At 43.9% G+C, this 21,930-nt stretch overlaps 2 protein-coding genes across 6 annotated transcripts in view; one reads left to right on the top strand and one right to left on the bottom strand.

The window, feature by feature from the left end:
- Shpk (sedoheptulokinase) overlaps positions 1-13,931 on the bottom strand; it is a 30,828-nt gene extending 16,897 nt beyond the window's left edge. The window contains exons 1-2 of one of the 3 annotated variants that reach the window (XM_010611376.3): positions 13,672-13,931; positions 815-881 (exon numbers count right to left, since the gene is read on the bottom strand). In XM_010611376.3, coding sequence (XP_010609678.1) covers positions 815-881; positions 13,672-13,833 — 229 coding nt within the window. In that variant the 5' untranslated portion in view covers positions 13,834-13,931. Of the gene's footprint in view, positions 1-814; positions 882-6,909; positions 7,052-13,671 lie in introns of those variants that run through there. The other 2 variants (XM_010611375.3, XM_010611377.3) reach the window with 2 other exon arrangements.
- Positions 13,932-13,984: 53 nt separating this feature from the next.
- The window catches only part of Ctns (cystinosin, lysosomal cystine transporter), a 19,066-nt gene continuing 11,120 nt past the window's right edge, over positions 13,985-21,930 (top strand). For 2 of the 3 annotated variants that reach the window (XM_010611379.3, XM_010611378.3), the window contains exons 1-4: positions 13,985-14,463; positions 16,495-16,574; positions 20,779-20,857; positions 21,541-21,625. In XM_010611379.3, the coding sequence (XP_010609681.1) occupies positions 16,514-16,574; positions 20,779-20,857; positions 21,541-21,625 (225 nt within the window). In that variant the 5' untranslated portion in view covers positions 13,985-14,463; positions 16,495-16,513. Of the gene's footprint in view, positions 14,464-16,494; positions 16,575-20,778; positions 20,858-21,540; positions 21,626-21,930 lie in introns of those variants that run through there. The other variant, XM_033762846.1, reaches the window with a different exon arrangement.

Genomic DNA, 21,930 nt, shown 5'->3' with positions numbered 1-21,930 from the left:
AAAAAAAAAAAAAAAAAAAAAAAAAAAAAAAAAGGAGGGGGACAACTGCTCTTCCAGGCTGCCTTGATTTTATCCCAGGAGACACTGAGTTCCTGAAGGAATGGAGACCCGTGACCATAGGGAAACAGAGGAAACAGTAGTTCCCCTCCTGGCTCTCTTCCCACCAGCAGTGTTGGCTGTCTCTTGCCAAGATCCAAACCCATGCACTCCAGCGGAAAGGAGCCCTGTCACCCCAGGGCTCCCCATGGTATTCTCCCCTTCTCTTTATGCTTTTTTCCCCTCTTAAGATTTCTCTCAAACTTAACTTAGAGGCAAAAAGACGGCAGTCACGCTAGCTCATCATCTTGGTGAAAACTGTGTCTAGAAGTCCAGAAGCAGAAAGCACTTAGAGCTCTGTTACCCTGGATCCTAGTGGCCCAGCCACTTTACTCTTGGCCTAGTAGGGAAGAGTTACAGTTATGGTGTGGTATCATGTGCTGTGTAGAAAGCTGCATGTATTAAACGATTTAACATATATGTATTCATAGATAAAGCTGTATTCATCAACTTTTCTGTTGCTGGGACAAAACTCCTGATATGTACACATAAAGGAAGAACAGCTTATTTTGCTCCACCACATGTCCCCACCATAGTGTGGTGCCACAGGCCCAAAACAATCGATTGTGGAATGGAAAACAGAACTTTTCCCCATAAACTTATCATTATCATGGGTATTTGTTATAGCAATGGAAAGCTGACCAACAGCTTTAAACTGTCCATAGTCCCAGACTTTTCCAGCAGCCTTTGAGAAAGACAATGTACCTCTTCTATATACCTTTTGCTTTCTCCTCTCCTCCTCTCAGGATGTTTCCCAACACCATCATGCAGCATAAATACAACCACTGTAGCAAAATAGGGAAAGAAAGTTAACACTAAGTTGAAGTCCAAAGTAAGTTAATAGCAACTGAGGACACCCCAAACCTGCTGAATGGAGTGCCTACCATGAGCCAGGCAGGGAAAATACCACAAAAGAAAAAAAAAGCTGTGCCCAACATCGGAGCCTAGATTGGATACCAAGGCCATTGTATTTTTCTACAAATCTGTTCACCAAGATCCAAAGAAAGGGACTTATCTGCCCCTCTCCACTTAGTTTCAGGCCATGAAGCATCATCCATTCTTCAACATGACCATCTATGGCTGTATGATTCATGTATTGAGTAATGTATATCGGGCACTGCTTCTTGTCTCTGAGCATACAGCAATGAACAAGAGAAAGTCACTGCCCACGTGAAGCTTGTGTGCTATAAATGACACAGAACATAAGCGAGCAAATGTATAGGACCAGGTACTTTTAGTTACTCTGAAGAAATGTGCAACAGGCTAAGGCAGAAGAGAGTGACCATGGATGTTGAGACGGTCATGAAGTCAGTCCTCTCTGAGGTGTCATGTAAGGAGGGACCTGAACTCAGTAGGAACGTGACCCTTAAGAATAGCTGGGGACACATGCTGCAGTAGACAGAAGAGTGGGGACAAATGCTCTGAGGGACCTTGTAAAGAAATCTCTGGCTAGTATCCCTGGCCATACCTAGCAGAGCAGGGAGGAAAATTTCAGATAAAAGCTTTAGGGACAGGGCACCTACAACATTGGCTTGGCATCATGTTAAATTTCACCTGGGGCAGAGGATGGGCCGAAGCAGGTAGAAGGGAATGGAGGGATTCCTCCTGGGTGTAATCTATCCCACAGCTTCATTTCTGTCTAAATCTATTGCTGAGATATTTATCCCAGCCCTAAAGCTGAATCTCTAGCTTTTTTTCAAACTCTTTGTCTATTTCTAAAACTCTTTTGATCCAATTTTTCAAACTGTCATTTTATTATGAAACAAAAATACAGTACACATGATGTGCCAGGTATTGTTTGAAGAATTTAAAAATACTGAGTGATTTTTTTTTGATGGTATGAGGATTGAACTTGTGACCTTGCACTTGTGAGACAGAGGCAGCACCAATGAGCTAATTCCCCAGGCCCCTGATTGATTTAATCTATATAACACTGAGGCAATGTGATAATTATCCCCATATAAGCTAAAGAAAAGACACATGAGCAAAACAAAGCATGAAGTTTTAAAAATGTGCCCAAGTTCACACAGTTATTAAGTGTTAGAATCAGGATTCACATCTAAGCAGTCTGTTCCAGGACCTAACCCAATGAATATCTTCTACCTTTCTTTTTTTTAATAAAGAATCGATGCATTTAAAATTTTTTAATGACATAAGTGATAAATGGATGCATTCCCAATACAAAATCTACAAATAGTATTATAGACAAAGCAGAGGCCCTGCTTGTCCACCCTCCACCAGAGTCACAGCTCCTGTCCTATCAGCTGGTATGTGCAGGTATCTATCCAAAGTTTTTACACTGACACATTTTGTTTTGTTCAATTAACTTGGGCACAGGGGGGTTAGTCTATTTTTTAATAGTCTTATACTATACTCACTGCTGTCCAAAAACATGGTCTTGAGTTCTTTGTATATCAATACACTTGAATGTATTGCACACCATTCCATAGCATGGGCCTGCCAGCATTTATTTAATGAGACCCCTTCAGAAGAAGGTCACATTTTTACTACTAAGGAAGGATGCAGTGAAGAACCATGCTGATGTGTCCTCCTGCACATGTTTTCCAGCACTTTGCATGGTCAGCTTCCAGGTAGGACTCATAGAGTCATAGCAGCTACCTTATCTGTCATAGGCCCTGCCAAACTTCCCTCCAGCCGTACTGATTTACACCAGCAGCAGCAGCAGCAGCAGTTAAACCTTTCCCTGCCCTGTTTGGCCCCTGACATGCCCAAACTCGGATTTCTTACAGTCTGTGGTGGAAAATGATTTCTCATTGTTGTTCTCATCTGCCCTTCCCTAATTACTAATGACACTGAACATCTCCTCATATTTATGAGCCATTGTATTTCCTCTTCTAGGAACTGTCTGTTGGGATTCTTTGCCCATTTGTCCTTTCTTTGTTATTGCTTCTTTATTCATACGGATGTCTGTCTTTTGTCTCTCTATACTGTCAAATATTTTCTTCCAATCTGCTGCTGCCTTTCAGCTTTGCTTTATAATCTCTTCTCTCTCTTGCTTTTACTGAGCCTGAAAATGGAATCTGAAAACAGGAGTAACCACAGGCCTTTCAGAAAATACAAATCACTCCCTCTTGTCCAACCTGCCTGCCTGTACGCTCACTGAAGCACTTAGCTCTCTGCTCAATTATAGGTGCCTGCCTGTGTTGGCCATGTTCTTGAAGGTAGAGGCTTTGCCACTCATTGCTATTTCTCCCTCAGGGCCCAGCACGGGGCCTTATGTGTTGTAGGTAGTGAAGCCAAACTAAATTAAGGCCACCATTTAAAAAACCATGATTTTGTCCCAAATCTGATTTCACTCAACTTCACTCAGAAGGAATCATCATCAGCAAACAGTGGCCTTCCTCCTTCCCAGAAACGGAAAACAAAACAAGAAGGTATGGAGCTGGCTCAATGAAATATTAAGCAGCTCTTTCCACCAATGTGGCTGATGGTTTGTGTGGTTGGTGCAGAAAGACAGAAAGGAAGGCGTATGACCAGACCACAATCATTAGATCTCTGCTGTCCTTTTTGGGAAGGGTTTTAGTATTAAAAGAACATTTATTCTCATTAATGCACAATTAAGGAGTTTAAAAAGCTTTTACAACCTAGACTCCCACTGAGAGGTCAGCACCAATGCCCTAATCAGCATTCCACTCCTGCTATTGCTTGGAGCCAAACAGCTGCCGGTGTCTAGGCTGGCCTGACAAGCAGATAGGGAAGGAAGAGGGGAAAAAACCTGTATTGGCTTCCACAGTTATCACCCCGTGTTGGGCATGATCAAATTACACATCACTAAACACCAGCCACGCTGAGAGTCAGGTCACCACTCACTGGGCCCAGGGGACTCTGAGTCTCTGACACTCCAGGCAGAAAGAAGTGAATTCAACGTTCTATCCTCTTTCTTAACCACATCTCCCTGAAAAATCTCCCTGAAGTAGCCATCCATCTTCCACTTAAAGCACAAGTACTCAGCCAGGTACAGTGATACACGCTTGTAATCCCAGTTACTCAAGAGGCTAGGGCAAAAGGATCAATTTGGCCCATCAGTTCAAGCCCACCCTAGACCACATAGTAAGACCTCAATCAAATAAAAAGAAAGAAAGAAAGAAAGAAATCAGAGCTGACCATCCTCAGTGGAAGAAAGATAGCTTCTTTAATAAATGGTGTTAGAAAAACTGGATTTCAACCTGCCAAAGATTAAAACTAGACCCTTATCTTTCACCATGCACTAAATTAAAATCCAAGTGGATGAAAGATCTAAATATTAAAACAAAAACACTAAACTTGCTGGAAGATAAGTTAGGCGGAACTCTTGAAGACATTGTCATAGGAAAAGACTTTACGAACAAATCCTCAGTAGCACGGAAACTAGCAGAAAGAATCAATAACTGGGATCTCATCTTATTAAAAAGCTTCTGCACTGCAAAAGAAACCATCAATAGAATTAAGAGACAGACTACAATGTGGGAAAAAATCTTTACCAGCTGCTCCTCAGACAAAGAAATATTATCTAGAATATATAAAGAACTCAAAACAACCAGCCCCCCCCAAATATAAAGACCCAATTCAAAAATAGGCATCTGAAATGAACAGACATTTCTCAGATGAAGAAGTAAAAGCAGCAAGTAAATATATGAAAAAATGTTCCACATCACTGGTCATTCGAGAGATGCAGATGAAAACAACACTGAGATTTCACCTCACCCCACAACGAATGGCTGCTATCAAGAAATCACACAATAACAAATGTTGGCGGGGTTGTGGAGAGAAAGGAACCCTTCTCCATTGTTGGTGGGAGTGCAGACTGGTGCAACCATGATGGAAATCAATATGGAGATACCTCAAAGAGCTGGGACTGGAGGTTCCATTTGACCCAGCCATCCCACTGCTGGGTATCTTTCCAAAAGAATTCAAAGAATCATATCACAGTGATATATGTGCACCCATGTTTATAGCGGCACAATTCGTGACAGCTAAATCTTGGAAACAACCCATTTGCCCATCAGTTGGAAACTGGATAAAGAAGATGTGGTTTTTCTATAAAATGGAATATTAGCCATAAAGAATGAGAAATTCGATTCATTCATAGGAAAATGGATACATGTTGAGGATATACTCCTAAGTGAAATAAATAAGTCACACATGTGTAAATACTGAATAGTTTCTCTGGTGTGAATAATCTGCAATAATACAGAAGATCCTAATGAGATAACTGACATTGTGAAATGGAAAGAAAAGGGCTAAAGGTGTAGGGAAGGTGGGAAGGGTAGGGTAAGGGTAATAAGGGAAAAGAAAAAAATGTGAGAAAATGAAAAGATGGAAATAAAGTGTTTGTAAATGGGGAGGGGAGGAGGGGGTGAAGGGAGGGCAGGGACAAGGGGAAAAAATGAGAACCAAGACCTGTCACGTAGAGGTACAAGATCCCAATAATGAATATAACTGTACTGTTTACCTAAAATGTACCAATAAACTCAACTTAAAAAAAAAAAAGAAATCAGCACTCAGATGCTGATTTTGTAGAAGCCAAGTAATGGATACACATTGGTTCATAATACCATTTTCCCTATTTTATGTCTCTATATAAAATATTTTATAATTTTTTAAAATGCTATTGCCTAGTATAACAGGCACCTCATGACTTCCTAGAAGAGCCTAACCCTAACCCTTGGACAGTCCATTAGGAGGTTCCTCTCTTCAATGAGTCCTTGTGCCCTCCAGTAGTATGTGAAGTCAGACAGGCCAACCCAGGTTCAAATGCTGGTGTCGCCTCTTGCTGCCATATGACCCTGAGTGTATTACTGAAACTCTGAACTCCTGCTCCTCGTGTGCACAATGGTGACAGTCACCTTCATCCTAAGGTTGTTGGGAAAGACGATGAGGTCATGCAGGTAACACCCTTAGCCCTGCACCTGGCATGCGAGGCGCCTGCTGTTGTTCACCTGGCTTGGTCTCCTCCTTGGGGCCAAACAGACAGAACAAGTCACCACCCTCCTCCACACTGCAGCACACCTGCAACTGAGCCCTTCTAAAGGACACTCCCTGGAACTGAAAAATCAAAAACAGCACGATCATTGTATAAAGGACAAAAACAGGGCACCAACTCTGAAGAACTGAACACATTATGACCAAAAGGATATTCCATTATGCCCTTAGAAAGGACAGAAAAATCACAAGAGGACAAAAGCAACTCTGCCCAAATTGCAAAGAATTGCCTCTGTGTCTCGGCATTTGTAGAGTTATAGCTAATCCCGTGGTTGTTAGCACTAATGTTCTGAGACACTGACACAAATAAAGACAAAGCTTTAGAAAATCCACTCCAAGCCTGCAATCCCGGCACCTAGGAGGGTGAGGCAGGAGGATCACTGCATATATATTCAAGGCCAGCCTGGGCTACATAGTGACAGCCTGTCTCAAAAAAACAAAAGAAAAGAAAGAGAGAGAGAGGGAGGGAGAAGGGAAGGGGAGGGGAGAGGAGGGGAGGAGAGAGGAGAAGAGAGGAGAGGGAAGGGAAGGGAGGGAGGGAGGGAGGAAGGAAGGAAAGAAGAAAGAAAAAATCCACTCTACAGAGGAATCAGAGAGCTCTTCCCCTGCCTGTTCAGAGAGAAAGCACTGATGAACTGTGAGTAGTTTACTTCATCACAAAATGTGCACAAAATATGGATGAGGGGCAGCACCAGTCATTTCCTTCTGAGGAACCAGACATTCTTCCCATGGTATGACGAGCTGGTAAGGCTTGGACAGTCTTTTGCAGCCCTCTTCTCACATGATAAGTGACCTGCAGCAGCGTGAGACTGTCTCCCCGACCCAGCATACCTTGACCTGTTTTCCACAACAGGACGCCATGCATCTGTCCTGACACTCCAATGGCCCCGACTTTCTGGAGCTGCTGCTGGGGAAGGGCAGCGAGGCACTCGTTTAGGGCTTGGATGATCCTACTCACACTCTGCTCCCGCCCCTGGAAACAGAACAGGATATGTTGGGCAGGAGCAGACAAACATGCAGAGGAAAAGGACTCAAGGGATTTCCTGGGGGAAAGCTGCCAGCTCAATCCGTTGCAGTTGCTTCCCAAAACCCGCTGCATGGCCTCAGAGGCAAGATGTGGGCCTGAGAGTTCGCTGCCACCTCCAGCAAGGGCCCACTCCCTGCCTTCACAGAAGAGGCACTGTGGCAGATGAGGTTCAGCATGTGGCCCAGGCCCAGTTCTCCCCCGTGGGAAGGCCGAACTCCTGCTCCTTGGCATTAATCGGGGAAATGGAGAGGGGTCTTTTTCAGAAGGCACAGGAGTAGGGGGACTGTACGGTGTAGCAGGGAGGAGGCTTGCAGGTACAGAGACAAAGGGAAATGCCTCTCCCTTCCCCTCCATTTCCAGTTCACTGCTATGAATTGACCACAGATAAATAAAAGCATACCGATTTATTAATGCGCAAAAAGGAAACACATCACAGGAAGGAGGAACGTCATAGGAATGTGGGTACCCATGGATCCAATATAATTCCAATGCTGCTTCTAAATGGCAGGAGTGAGTGAGAATGTGGTTAACTTTGAGAATCTTCAGTAATAATTAAGGGAGACAGAACTTAGCTTGTAAAATGATTCTCTTTATAATGTGAATGAGCCCAAGGGATAAACTTTACCTTGTACCAGTAACCTGTCCAAATGTGGCTACATTCCTTTGTCTTCTCTAAGACTGAAAATAAGATTTAAAGTGCGGAATGGAGGGCATTTCTGTTCCATTTGTAGTCTGGGTCATCATCATCATTGTCGCTGTTGTTGTTGTTGTTTTCTTAAGAGGTAAAGTCTCCCTGTGCTGCCTAAGCAGAGCCCAAATTCATAGGTTCAATTGATCCTCCTGCCTCAGCCTCCCAAGCAGCTGGGACTACAGGCACACATTCAACTTACAGTTGAGTCTTAACACACAGAAAGTAATTCCAGAGACAGCCTCTTCATGTGCTTAGATAGGGGAATCGAGACAAGTTAAGGGACTCTGCCTCTGAATCTACTTTTTAAAGGCCTTGTAATAATTGATTCCTTTAGAGTAAAATTTTCAGCATACCAAAAACTTACCATATTTGAAGGCTACCATTCTCTGAACTGCAACATAGGGAAGATGCCACCAGAAAGGCCTAAAGGACGAAGGCCCCAAGATGAGGCATTCTTCCTAGAGGTAACGGGAGCCCCAAGAGTATTAGAAAGACAAAATATTATCAACAGAGTTCTTTTCAGAACATTAACTGAACAAGGGGCATCAGCCACACAAAGAGAGACTGATAGTATCAGGGTTGGAGGAAAAGACTGCAAAAAACATCAGGACCATCTTTTCTAAGGAGACTTTTCTTCTGACTTCCTCCCTCCTTGATAATTTCCCTCGGCAGAATAACCTTGAAAGGCAAAGTCAGAGCTAGCTTTTGTCCCTCATGCCTGCACTAGCGACTACTCTGGAGCCTGAAGCAAGGGGATCATTTGAGATCAGACGTGCCGGACTACATAGAGAAACTCCATCCCTTAAGAAAACAAACTAATAAAAAATAAATAAAGCTGATGTTATTTGATTTTTTAAAAAGATAGATTAGGGTTGTAGCTGTGTGGCAGACCCCAAGCTTAGCATACCTGAGGCCCTGGATCGATCCCCAGCTTGAGAAGAGGGGAGAAGATAAAGCAGATTTAATGTAATATCATATTATTATTAACACCTGCAAAACTAAAGTGGCCCTAAATCTAAGAGACAAGAATAACAAGTTCAAATTGGGTCTGTGGAGTTAGGTGGGAAAAATACATTTTGATATCTTAATCTGAAGTAATGCTAACTCCAAGCAGTATGTCCAGATGGGTGGGAATGAGACTGCATTCCAACAGTAGGCCATGATGGGATATAAACCTAAGAAATCTAAGTTCTGTGACTCCTTTGTCCTTTAATGATTAAACCCTGTTAGAGACCATACTAGGATCCCACAGTTCTATCCCATTCCAGAAGGTGCCCAGAATACTAGGGTTCATCCTAGAGTGCTTGGCCCTTTTCTGACAGCATCTTTCCTTTGTTGGGGATCAGAGATTACCTCCCCAAATAGGGCCAGAGAATGCAAGGGCTGAGCAATATGAACTAAAAGAACAGATACATTTTGGGGGAGAGGGACTGAGGAATGCAGCAGGGAAGAAGAGGCTGGAAGATGTAGAGGCAATAGGCAAAATCCAACCCTCTAAATCTTAAAAAACTAAAAAAAAAAAAAAAAGTCACCACAAAATATTCACTTGGGAAACCAATCCAGTTGACATACTTGTTTTGATGAATAAGTAAATTTCAAGTGGACAGATCAAGAATTAAATATCTATATATGTTTAAAAGAATCATACCTATTCTATTAATATTTGTGCTTAAGGAATCTTGGCGTACTCAGCATTTTAAGTAAATTTGTATGTTTAAGAGAATTTGGCCGAGGCTGCCTTTGTTACTGCAATTTAAACTGTGAAAATGAACAACAGATATAAATTTGTGATTATACATTCAAATCTCTACAACATTTATAAGAGGATTTGAAACACGTAAGAATACTGAAGCTTTTCTCGGGTATACATTGAATTTCTAAAAATTACTCAAGTACTCTGAAAATATTTAAGTCAGACAACCTATGAAAATTTTAAAAATCATGATGACATGAACACTGAATGAGCTTTTCACAATTGCAGGAGGCCATCAGGAAGCAGACTTGTCCATGATTTATTTAACCTGTTTCCCTTCCACTGTAGACTCTAGAACACATAACCATATTGTACCAAGAAACTCAAGATGCCTATTGAGTGATTTATCAAACTTTTGTTTTATGAATTTTTACAAATATTTACTTTCATTATCTTCTATCAGTCACATAGCCTCCTTCATTCTTTTTGATAGAAATTCCCTTTACTGCTTTGTAAAGTTTGCCCATTTAAATTCCCACTTAGAGAAAAGAATAATAAATACATGAATTCCCACATCTCAAAAGGAAATAAGGAAAAAGAAAAAATGTGAAAAAAAGAAAAAATGGAAACAAAGTCTTTGTAAATAGGGAAGGGTGAAAGGGGTGAAGGGAGGACAGAGGTATGGGAAAAAATAAGAAGGAAAACCTATCAGTAAAGGTACAAGATCCCAATGATAAATGTAACTGTATTGTTTGCTTTAAATGTACCAATAAACTTAATGGGAAAAATAAATAAATACAATTCCCACTTCCCCACCTTCTCTGGAACACTGATTCAAAGCTAGCTAAACTTGAGTGTCCCAAATTTTAAGTCCTAAAACCTCCAATAAAGTCCTTTTATTTTTGTAGTTTCTGAGTTATTTTTGTTGTTGTTGTTGTTGTTGTGTGTTTGGTTTCAGTTTTGGTTGGGGGGGCAGAGTTGATGGCAGGAATCGAACCCAGCACGTTTTACCACTGAACTATACCTCCTGCTAGTTTCTGAATTTGAATTGTTCAACAAACTGCAGTTCTTAAGCCTAAAAACAGATTAAGTGTATAACTGCAGCTTAAAATGACTAAGGAGAGCCAGGCACGCTAGAGGTGGAGGCAGGAGGACTGATCACAAGGCCAGCCTAACTACACAGTAAGACCCTGTCTCAAGCAAATAAACTAAGGGGAGAGGGTATGCAGCTCTGTGACTGAACACTACTTGGTTTAATTCCCCACTGCATTATTTTTAAAATTTCAATAAATAAAAATAAAATGCGGTATTTAATTAGCCAAATTGGAATTAAGCATTATTCAAAGGCCCTCACAAATGATGGTTAAAATGTAAGGCTTTTCAAATCTTGTTTTGGGCTTTTTTGTTAGATTTCTTTCTTTCTTTTTTTTTTTTTTGGTAACGGGGATCGAACTCGGGCCCTTGCATTTGCAAGGCAGGCAGTGGAACCACTGAACCAAACCCCCTTTATTTCTTTTTTAATATTACTTAATAGAATAAACTTTACAAGTTAAATTTAAAAGCTTAAATCAGAACTAGGGTCCTGAATTTCAAAAATTGAATATTTTGTTTCACCCAAAATATAGTGTTTATGGCATAAAAAACAATCATCTCAAGGCACTAAATAAACTCATTATTTAACAACTGGAAGGATCCATGGAACATTCAGAAAAGAGGAAGCCAGAGTGGATCAGCTCTCACTAAATGTACATTCTTTGAGGAACTGAAAAAGCATATGGTTTTGAGAAATCATTCAAAGACTAAGAGACTCCTTGATTCCCTCCACTCCTTGGAATAAACCTGCTGGCCTTGTTTAGGGCAGTTCTTGGCTCCTAACAAGAAAGAACAAAGGAACAAAGAAGGAAGGCAAGGAAGGGAAAGAGTGGAGAGGGAACTCAGTTATTTTCCTGAAGGGGCAGCTCCAGAGCCTAACAAGGATCCTTTATATGTGGGAGAGGCACCAGGCAAACCAACAAGGCAATGGAAGACAGAGGGGCACAGAGGAGGAACAGGGCTCCGCATGACCCCCAAAGAGCAAATTAAAAACCAAACAAACAAAAAGGGGAAGAAGGAAGCACTATCTGCTTAAATCCACATTGTACAAACAATACAGCAGTCATTAGTCACCCACAGCTAGTGTGGATTGAGATGTAAATGGAAAATCACGCAAGATTTCAGAGATAAGATAGATAAGAGAATGTACAGTATCCTATTAATAAATTTATATTGATTATACATCAAAATTATAATGCTATATGTATTGAACAAAATATTCAATTGAAATGAATTTTACCCTATTCCTTTTGCTTCTCTTAAATGGCTGCTGAAAAATTACAGTCATGGCTGACATTTATAGTTTGTATTGTGCTGGTTTACAGTCCCCATAAGGCCATCAGACGGTGCATCACCCCAGCACAGAGAAACCTGTTTAAAATGGGCCCCAGGTGGGCAGGTTGTGTGGGTAGAGACAATAAAGGAGGGAAACAGGCCAGATAGGAGTACGGACGAGGAGTTAGTGTTGGCAGTCAATTCCAGTTTTCAGGGCCAGTATGATGAGGGTGTAGGTCAGTCCCCTATAACAAAGAATTACACAGCCCAATGCCAAGGTTGATGAGTCACACTAATACTTGTCCCCAAGCATAACATATGTGTGGAGGATGATCAGGAGGTGAGGGTAATTACTGCCTTTTATTGGGCAGGTGTGGCACGCTGGGTGTCCCTGTAATCAGAAAGCAGCCCGCTGAATGCTAAAAGTCATGGAGGAAAAAGTAGTTTTCAAGAAGTGTCCCTGGGCCAGGGATTTAACTCAGTGGCACTGCGCCTGTCTCTCAATCTCCAGGTCCTGAGTTTGTTCCCTAGTTCCACAAAAAAAAAAAAAAAAAAAAAAGTGTCCCTGCACTGGGCATAGAGCACTTGACTAGTTCAATAATACGCAGATCCCCAGCACCACGAAAAAGTGACCCTATTTCAAGAGAAAAAGTCACTGCCAAGACCCACAGTCCTATAATCCAAGCTCTGCTGACCAACCCCACAGGCTCAGAGCCAACTGTGCCTCCATTTCTGTCTATGATGTGAAATAATTATTCTAAAATATGCTGCCTGCCCCAAACTAATTTTGAAAGCCTCTAGGAAAATTTGCAAAGTGCTCCTAAATCTTTATCTTCTGAAATGCTTCTTAGCAAACTGGATTCTGAACCCTAAAGAAATGAGATCTGACATGTGGCAAGAGCTTATGAAAAACAAAGCTCCTGGGGGTAGGGTTTGGCTCAGAAAATCAAGGTTGTGGCTAAAAAGAGCCTAAGAGGTCACCCATTTAAATTCAGAGAGCAAGTCAGAGGTTACGCAGGTTCCCTGATATTAATTTCCACTGCCAACTAGCTGAACATAAAGCTACCCTTTTCAGGAAATTAATGGGATCCAGTTGAGAACTGCCTGACCCTTTCAGAGCTTACCACATCTCCCAAAAGGAACTCTTGTCCTGAAATTCTCTGTCCCTGTACCTTGTAGCTTTCACAAGCCATTAGTTGTAGTGTATAATTATCAACTTGATTATTTTTTTAAAACATTTTACTTGATTTATCTCTCGGTGTCTTTCTGTTCTGATGTCTTCCCAAGTGTCTCAGCCTTTGGGACTGGAGACTTTTACTGACCAGGTGTTTTGAGCTGCTTGGACCTTACAGTCTGTGAAATAAAAGCCAGTTCGGTCTGCTACTGTATCTGATTTCTGGAGTAAAACCCAGACTTTGAACTGGGAAACAAACTGATTTTTGAACCTGTGGGCACAGGTTAGATGTGAGGTGCAGTGAATGACAAGAGAGATAGGAAGGCCTGTGGCTCCTCCAAACTCACTGGCCAGCGACTCCTGCAAGCTCAGGGTTCAGAAAGTGGAGAGCAGAGAGCACAGGGATCCAGCGTGTGGGCCTGGACCCCCTGAGGCCAAGGAGAAGAGAGACTTTGCCAGCAGATTAGGCAGAGCTTCAGGCAACAAGGCCTCTGGAGGTGGGGGAAAGCAGAGGTCAGGCTGGCAGGAACAATCAAGAGAGATTCCTTTAACAAGAATAATTTGCTTCTGCAGGATGCCTCTTTGGGGAAGGGGTTTGGCTGGAGGCTCCTGCAGGTGGCGACTCCAGCGCACTGCCTCACCTGGGGCACCGCTGCATTGCTCTCGGCATCTGCTCGCGAGGGGCGGGCGCAGCTCGCCAGTACCACGAACCCGGATGGCTGGCCGGGTGCGGACTCCAGCAAGGCTGCCTTCACGGAAGTGGTGCCCAGGTCGATGCCAAGAGTGACAGACTGCACAGCCATGATCAGCAGCAACCACAGCAGGTCTCAGATCAGCTACCGGCCGCACGCGCAGCGCACTCTTCTGGGAAGGAAGTGGCTACACTCGGTTTTGAGTGCCACACTTTTACCACACAATATGGCGGCCTCTCGTCTTCCCATTGGCTGAGGAAAGCGGACTCCTACGCACCCCTCACGGCGAGCCCCAGCGATAGGTAAAGAGGAGCCAGAAGGCGGGATCTAGAGACCCCGCCCTTTAGCCCAGAGGTTCGCGGACAGTAGAGCCCAGTCTGTTTCTCGCTCACCGAAGGGACAGAAGCTACAAAGGCTCCTAGAGCCTTTGTGACCCTAGGAAAGGTTTGATTTTCCTTCATCCTGGAACTCCCATCCCTGTCAAGGCGTCTGTGCCTCTCTGCCGTTCCCCCAACACTGCCCAGCTCGTTCTGGTTAAGACTCGAGAAAACTACAACTGCCAGAGTACCTCGCGCAGAGATCGGGCCTCTGCGAGTCAGGTGACTCGAGTCAGGTGACAGCTGGCCCGCCCTCACACAAAGTCAACCCAGCCCGGGGAAACCAGGTACACTCCGAATCGGTATCTGGCGCGAGATTGCTGCGTCTCGTGTGGTCGGTCCCCGGATCCTGGGAAGATCTCAGGTGAGAGCCGGCAAGCCCTGGGCAGCTCTCCGCGTTTCCCAGGCAGACCTCTTTGAGGCCCAGAGGCTGGCTCGGCATATAGGGTGGGCAACCTGCCACGGTTGCGGGTCCCCTCCGCCGCGCTTGGGTTTCATCTCCTACCACTGGACAGCCTCCGGTTTGAAGCGCCCGGAGAGGGCTGCGCGGAGGCAGTCACGGGGTTGTCAGGGTGGTGTGGGAGGCTTTATTCCCGTGTAGTTCGATTCCCTTCCCGCCTCCTGCCCAGTTGCCGCCTAAATCTAACTGGGGAGCACGCGGATTGCTTGAGGGAGGCTATTCTCTGAGAGGACCATTCTTGGAGTTACTGTTGACTTATCCGATGCTGGGCTCCGAGGGGGCACTAGGCAGGAAAAGAGGTGCCATCGCCCTCTGGGGTTATCAGACAAGGAGGGGTGAACACCTGGACCCTGCCTTTTCAATAAGATTGAGGAAAATATGCTTTGTGAGAGCTTGCGAAGTGCCTTTGGCACCACTAGTAATCACATTGTACCATATAGTATTTCTTCAACTTTTTTAGTCACATCAACCCTTCTCGAGATTTTAATGCTGGTGATAAGTTGTATTTGCTTATGTATTATAGCCTTTATTGCTTATGTATAATGGTTTGAGGGCTAAGACCATTGTAATTTTTATTTTATTGGTACATTTTAGATATACATAGTAACATTCTTCATAGGAAATTTGAACCTCTACATGATATGTCTTCTTTTTTTCCCTATCGCAGACCTCCCTTGAAGCCCTCTTCCTCTCCTTAAAGGCTTTGTTTCCTTTTTTTTTCTTGTCCCTTCTTTCCCCTTCTTTGAATATTTTCTTTCCGTTTCCTCATGTCTTTTATACATTCTGGTCCTTATTTATACTTTCCGTTTCTCACACCAGAGAAACAAGCAGTTTTTAAACATGTGTGTCCGATTTATTTCACTTAAAAGAGTATACTATTGTGCCGGGGATTTAGCTCAGCTGTTCAGTGGCCTGCCTTGCAAGCTCAAGGACCCGAATTAAATCCCCGGTACCCCCCCCAAAAAAAGTAGACTATTGTAATATTTTAATTTAGCCCTTTTAGGAATGCACATTTTCCATTTCATCTCATTTATGAGGTAGTTACTACCATCCCTGTTTCCCCATAAGGAAATTGAGGAGGTAACATTTAAAAAGTCACACAACTAATAAATGGGGAAACCCAGATTTGAACCTGTATAGTTTGTCTCCAGAGCACACACCCCTATCCAAATCTGTGTTATCTCTCCAGGAAGTTCCCAGGGGTGGGACAGAGGACAGGGCTAACACAGATACCTGTGTAGTCAGGGGAGAGCTGCCACAAAAGATCTCTCACTCCAGATTCACACCAGAAGGGGACTATGGGGATGAGAGAGGCTCTTGAAACTGGACATCTGAATGAGGCCTGGAAGATAGCTCTTATATTGGAAGAAGGCCACACCAGACAGAATCCACTATCTGAGATGCTATTTTGATACTGTAGGTTTCACAGTCCACTAGTTGTGTATGATCATCAAGCTGATGTTTTGAAGCATTTTAATCAACTTATCTGTCAGCATCTTTCTATCTTCCCTAGAGTCTTTCCTCCGGGGTGCCTCAGCCTTTGGGGCTGGGGGACTTTTGCTGACCAAGTGATTGAGTTTCTCTTTCCACATGTTTTTGTGACTTAAGAGAAGAGCTAGTTTGGGGGAAAACAGATCCCTAAGCCAGTAAAACTTCATTCTTTCTGTTAAGTAGGTTGCAAGAAGCAGTTGAAGAGGGAAAAATTCAAGTCTGTGTTCACTTCCTCAGACTGGCTTTACACAACCTGCTGAGCTGCTCTAAGCCACCAGTTTCCCCATGTATCAAAGAAAGATAAATCCCCCCCCAAAACCTGTGAAGTGAAAGTTCTTTATGAGCTTTCCAATTGCCATGGTTCCAGGTGGCACACTGTCTACCTGGAGCTGAGCTGATTCAGCCTTAACATGAAGTTCTCTTGCTGTTTGTTTTTTCTCCTAGTTCTGAGAAATCAGGGAACATGATAAGAAATTGGCTGCTTATGTTTATCCTTTTTCCTCTGAAGCTCATAGAGAGATGTGGTAAGTTTTAAAATGGATCCTCAACTTCGTAAAGAAGGAAATTGTGGCTGTTAGAGTGAGTAATCCAAGTTTCAGTACTGTCTAGGCCACATGTGTGCCTGCTCTGCTCCTCAACCAGGGGTCGTGGACCAGACCCAAGTCTGGGTTCCAGGAGCTTTACAAAGAGCTTGATGATCCCACAAATGGCCTTCTCTGCCCTGGGGTCCCTGTAAATTTTTCCATATCACCAAAGTCAACAGTTGGTTCTTAGTATCATATTGTTTAACTTGTCCTCCAAGTCAAACTTTGGAGCACCAGCAAGCCAAGATAATATCTGTAAAGAATGGCTTATGTTTCTGCCCTATAGAAGTCACCAAAAGAGCTGTGGGTCCTAGGAGACACTTGGGAAGTTGATGAGGTAGCCACCTTGTTGTACCAGTTCTGCCAAGTACAGATCCTGAGGATCACCTGGCATCACCTTGTAAGAGAAAAAAACCTACTTTAGAGGCGGGCAGAGGAACGGTGCCACACCCCAGCAGGGATGTTGGGGAGGCACCCAAAACACAAGGTTTGCATATTCTTGCAGGAGGGCCCCTTCATGTCCTGAGTCATCCAGCAATTCTCCCACTACCCAAAATATTTCTGGAATTTCTTCTACAAAGAGCTTTGTTTGGCACTCTGGGTTGCCACGCCCATTACAATAGTTTTATTATTAGCTTAACTGTTACTAAAAAAACAAATACATCTTAAAATCTCCGACTGAAGAGTTCAAATGAACCTGGTACAAGCAATACAAATCCTGCACACATTTTCCAAGAGTCATACATAGTCTGGCTGCACCATTTTGATTATCTGGCCTCTTGAATCTCCGAGAAAACAGTAGGCATCTGATCAGCTCTTCCAGGTCTGTTAAATATCAGTCATGTTACTTTGTAGTCACACCTATGGTTAAGCAAGTTCTGAGAGAGGAAAGTTCCTTCTGCCCATGGGGCCCAGTGTTTCTCAGTAGGGATGCCAGAGTCTCACTCTCCCCTGCTGGGCCCTGCTCTCTGGAAATAAGCCCTGAATATGTGTGCAAGAGACAGTTGTATGCACAAGCTTGTGTACACATACATAGGCAAACATATTAAAGCTTCTTTAGTAATGCTAATGACTTACCCAAAGAACACCACCACCACCAACAAAAAAAAATACAGCTGATACAACTCTAGTCAAGTGTGGAGGGGAAATTGAGGCCCAGGCTTCCCCAAATTCACAGAGCTAGAAAGTAACAAAGCTGGGACTTACATAGGATCTCCACTCCCTTTTATAAATGCCTCCTTTCTTGAATTCCATTATGAAAGATTAGCGGAAGCTACCATAAAATCAAGTGGCTGGCTTTCTAACATTCAGATGTGGCTGTCTTCTCTTTGCTCTGGGAAATGATCATTAAGGATACTGAATGACATGATTGGCCTTAAAGATTTTTGTCTCTGACTTTGGGGGAAATATAAGGCAGTGCTACCTGATAGGAAGAACTTGGGCTTTGGACTAGACCAGCCTGGGTTTGAATCCTGCATCCACCATTTTTGAGCTATGTGAACAAGAAAATTTCAGTTTCCTAGAAATTTCATTTTCCTTGTGTCTAAAATGGGAATAAAATTACCTACTCCCCATTACAAAATGGAAATTAAGAACATAGCAGAGTGTAGCATGGGGTGGGTACAGAGTGGGGAAGATATCAGTGAATATTAGTTTTTAAAAAAAACAAAACTCCCATTAAAGGAAACTTGGGCTGGTCTCACCATAACTCATTTGGTAATTCTGATATGGTTTACAGAGGCTACCACCCCAGAGTGAACTTTAATATGTGCTTTCTCAGGATATGATGTGAACTCCTAAACTCCCTCCTATCTTGGGCCAAAAATGTCCTACAGTTAAATTTGTAATTATTTTGGATGATAAAAACCGTAACCAACAATGATTCAGCACTCAGACCACGTGGAAAACATGTCACAAACACAGTGTCACAAATCTTCCCAATGACCCCGTGAGACAGTTCTTATTTCCCCCATTTTACAGGTGAAGAAATGTAAGCTTAAGGAGGTTAAATACTTCACTCAGTGGCCACACAGCTAGGAAACGTTAAAGCTAGTATGGAACTGTGTGACTTCAGAGCCCAGTATGTCAGCTGCTTCGCACTACTGTCTTCTGTGGTGCTGAGTGAGGGGGAAACAGCCTCTAATCTGGTGCTTGAGAGTTCCACCCTTCTCCTTTAACATCCACTGACTGCAGGAGATCTAAACAACCTGACCACTGTCCTAACAGAACCTAGGGACCCAGAGGTTTGAGTGGCTGCCTGACATCACCTTCATTGTCCCTGGACCTGAGCAGTGGTTTATTCTGGGACTTCCTTATCAGGTGTGGGTCTGAGCTCTAGTAAAACTTAACAGGCAGGGACAGGAAGTCCTGCACCATCCCAGCTGGGCAAGCCCAGCAGCACAAACCCTCCAATTGATATCTGAATGGTGAGCATAAAAAACAAGGGGCAGAGTGGCCAAAGCTGCCTCCAGTTAAAAGAAGACCTGGCCCATTCTGAGCAGCTAGGCCTCTGCAAGGGCCAGGGTGGGGATATGCTGCTCTGAGGGACCCAGCCACTCGAGAAGGGACCATAAACTATGGACAATGGAAGTCTCAGTCCAGGGAATTGCAGACTCGGGACAACCTCCATCTACATTCACACTTGTCAGGCTAGGACAAAGAGGGCAGCTCATATGTGATCTGAGAGGCTCCAGGTGGCAGTGCTGGCCCCTAGAATACAGGTCTCCAGCTGGCTGAGGGCCCTGGAGGTGTCCAGGTAGGAAGACTGAGAAAGGGAATCAACATTGGAGGTTGATTAGGTGACTGAAGTTCCCTGCCAACCTAAGAATCCAGAATCGCAGCTCTTAGTTCTTTGTCTTCTGCCTTCCAGGGGTCTGAGCAGAGGACACCTGGGCCCTGCCTGGAATCTTTACTACTAAACCTTTACTTTAGGACCATCCTCATTGTTAAAGTTGAGCACCTGCTCCCCCACATAGGTCCCCTCTCCCATCCCAGTCTAGATTCATGATTGTGACCTTTAGGGTGGTGAGGCAGGGAAGACAAGACGAGCAGATGTAGCACAGGGCTTTGAGTACAGCTGGGAGTGGATTTGAGTGGGGAGTATGAGGAGGTCCCCAAAGAATACAGGAAAAGCTCAAAGAGGTAGCTTGGTTATGTTCTGGGACTAAGGTGCTCTGGGGTACTTTACCTCCCAAGATGATAGTCGTCTCCTCCCCGCTCCCCTGCGCTCCCCCACCTCCTGGGGATTGAACACAGGAACACAGGGCCCTGTGCTTGTTACTCATGTGCTCTACCACTGAGCTATATATAATCTAGCCCAGTGGTGGCTGACCTATGGCACCCATGCTGCAGTGGGCTGTTATCATTGAAAGTTCTAAAACGGTTCGCCATTGTTGCCCTAGCCAATCCCCCGCCAAGACAGTTTTCTAAGACCCAACCAAACCCACTTCCTCATCCTTCCTGGAGGCCTTTTTAGCTACCTTATCCTGAGTTAACACCTTAATGCCAAGAGGAAATTCTTGATGGTGAAACAATGGCATTCTTCATTATTCTCCTCTAGTCCCCTGCATATGCTCAGCCTCAGGAAGGATATACTAGGGATCCACCCATGGGTTGAGCTAGATCAATAAGGGAAGCCAAGAGGCTCTTTACAAATGTGGGAGCACTCCATATAGCTCTGAGAAGACAGAAGGTGCTGGACCAGTTCTTCACTCACCATTTTGTCCCCATGAACAGAGTCTCCTGTCTTGTCCATCTGAAGAAGTGATTTCAGTCCGTGTTTACATTTCTAGATGGTGGCTTGAATTCCTTTGGTCATTTTTGGGTTCCAAGGTTCTCAAACTCGCTCTGGGTAACTTGAAGACCTTGAAACCTGTCAGTGGAGGGGGAGGAGGAAGCTCCAGTGTTTCCTGCTCTGACCTGTGTCACCCTCTGTCTCTGTCTCACATGAGGAAGGAGCATAAATGAAGCCCAGGTATCCCATCCCCTCAGGAGCCTTGAACCCCTCCCTGTCTTCACCTAGAAAGTAGGATTACCAGAGAGTCAGAATTTAAGAGTTCAGATTTTAGAGGTTTTATGCACATTTCTCCTCATGGTCTGAGCTCCCTGATCTGATGACTCATGTCATTGACTTGGGTCCTTCCAGAGTCGACTGTCAGCCTCACTGTTCTTCCTGTTGTAAAGCTGGAAAATGGCAGCTCAGCCAACGTCAGCATCACCCTTGGGTAAGTTCACAGGCACCGTTCTATCTTCAGCCCCACTCATATGGGCCTTACAGCTGTCAGGGCTGACCCCAGTGCTGTCTGTTCATATTCCAAATGTACCGCTTGCCTTGTAGCTATAGAACTAACTGTAGAAAGAGCATTGGCACTAGCCCCAGCTGCAGAGAAGCCATTCCATTCCCAGCCCCTGCCATCTCTGCACAGCCACACCTTGTCAATTGTCCAAGTCCTCTTGCCTCAACTCTTCCCTCTCCAGAACCCTTGAGTGGCTTCCTGGTATCCTCCGAATTATCTCAAGCTTCTAAGCCCAAATGTGAGGCCCTATGGGCTACACCCAGAAGGCCCTCATCTCCTTTAGTCAGATTCTGACCTTCACGCCAAGACCTGCTCAGACTTGATCCTCTCTAAGGACCTCTCCACCTCCAGCTGCCTCATTAGTCACTCAGTCTGTGTACTGCCTTCTCATGTTCCCACCCCCTTACCTGAATGGATAATCTAATCTCTTAGTAAAGTCAGAAAATGCCTAAAGAGCAAGGATTCTTCCACCTCTTCACCCCTCAGGGCTGAGCATACAGCATTTCCTATTCTTGCTGCTAAAGAAATGGCCCCATGTGAAATCCAGAAGATTGATTTAGATCTTGTCATGTTCCATTTCTCAGCAATAATCAGACTCTTGTCCTCCACAGGAAGCCATTAAATGCAACCTTGGTGATCACTTTTGAAATCACATTTCAGTCAAAAAATAGTACTATCCTTGAGCTCCCTGATGAAGTAAGTAACGAATTTAACTGATGGGTAGGGAAATGATAGGTAACAAAACTTTGTGGCTTCCTCTGTTCCATCATTCTAGAAATTTGTGATTTAGGCTTTGTTCATCTCTTTGGGGATAGGTATTTTATGCCATGTAGTTCAAATTAAGAAGGTAATAGCCGGGCGTGGTGGAGCACGCCTGTAATCCCAGCACTTGGGAGGCTGAGGCAGGAGGATCGCTGTGAGTTCAAGACCAACCTGGGCTACACAGTGAGTTCCAGGGTAGTCTAAACTACATAGTGAGACCCTGTCTCAAAAAAAAGTCA

This window comes from Fukomys damarensis, unplaced genomic scaffold (genome assembly GCF_012274545.1).
Source record: "Fukomys damarensis isolate Sample0158 unplaced genomic scaffold, DMR_v1.0_HiC HiC_scaffold_13, whole genome shotgun sequence".
In the NCBI taxonomy this organism is placed as follows: Eukaryota; Metazoa; Chordata; class Mammalia; order Rodentia; family Bathyergidae; genus Fukomys; species Fukomys damarensis.
Note: the sequence above shows the minus strand (reverse complement) of the source record. Positions and strands in the feature narration are given on the sequence as shown.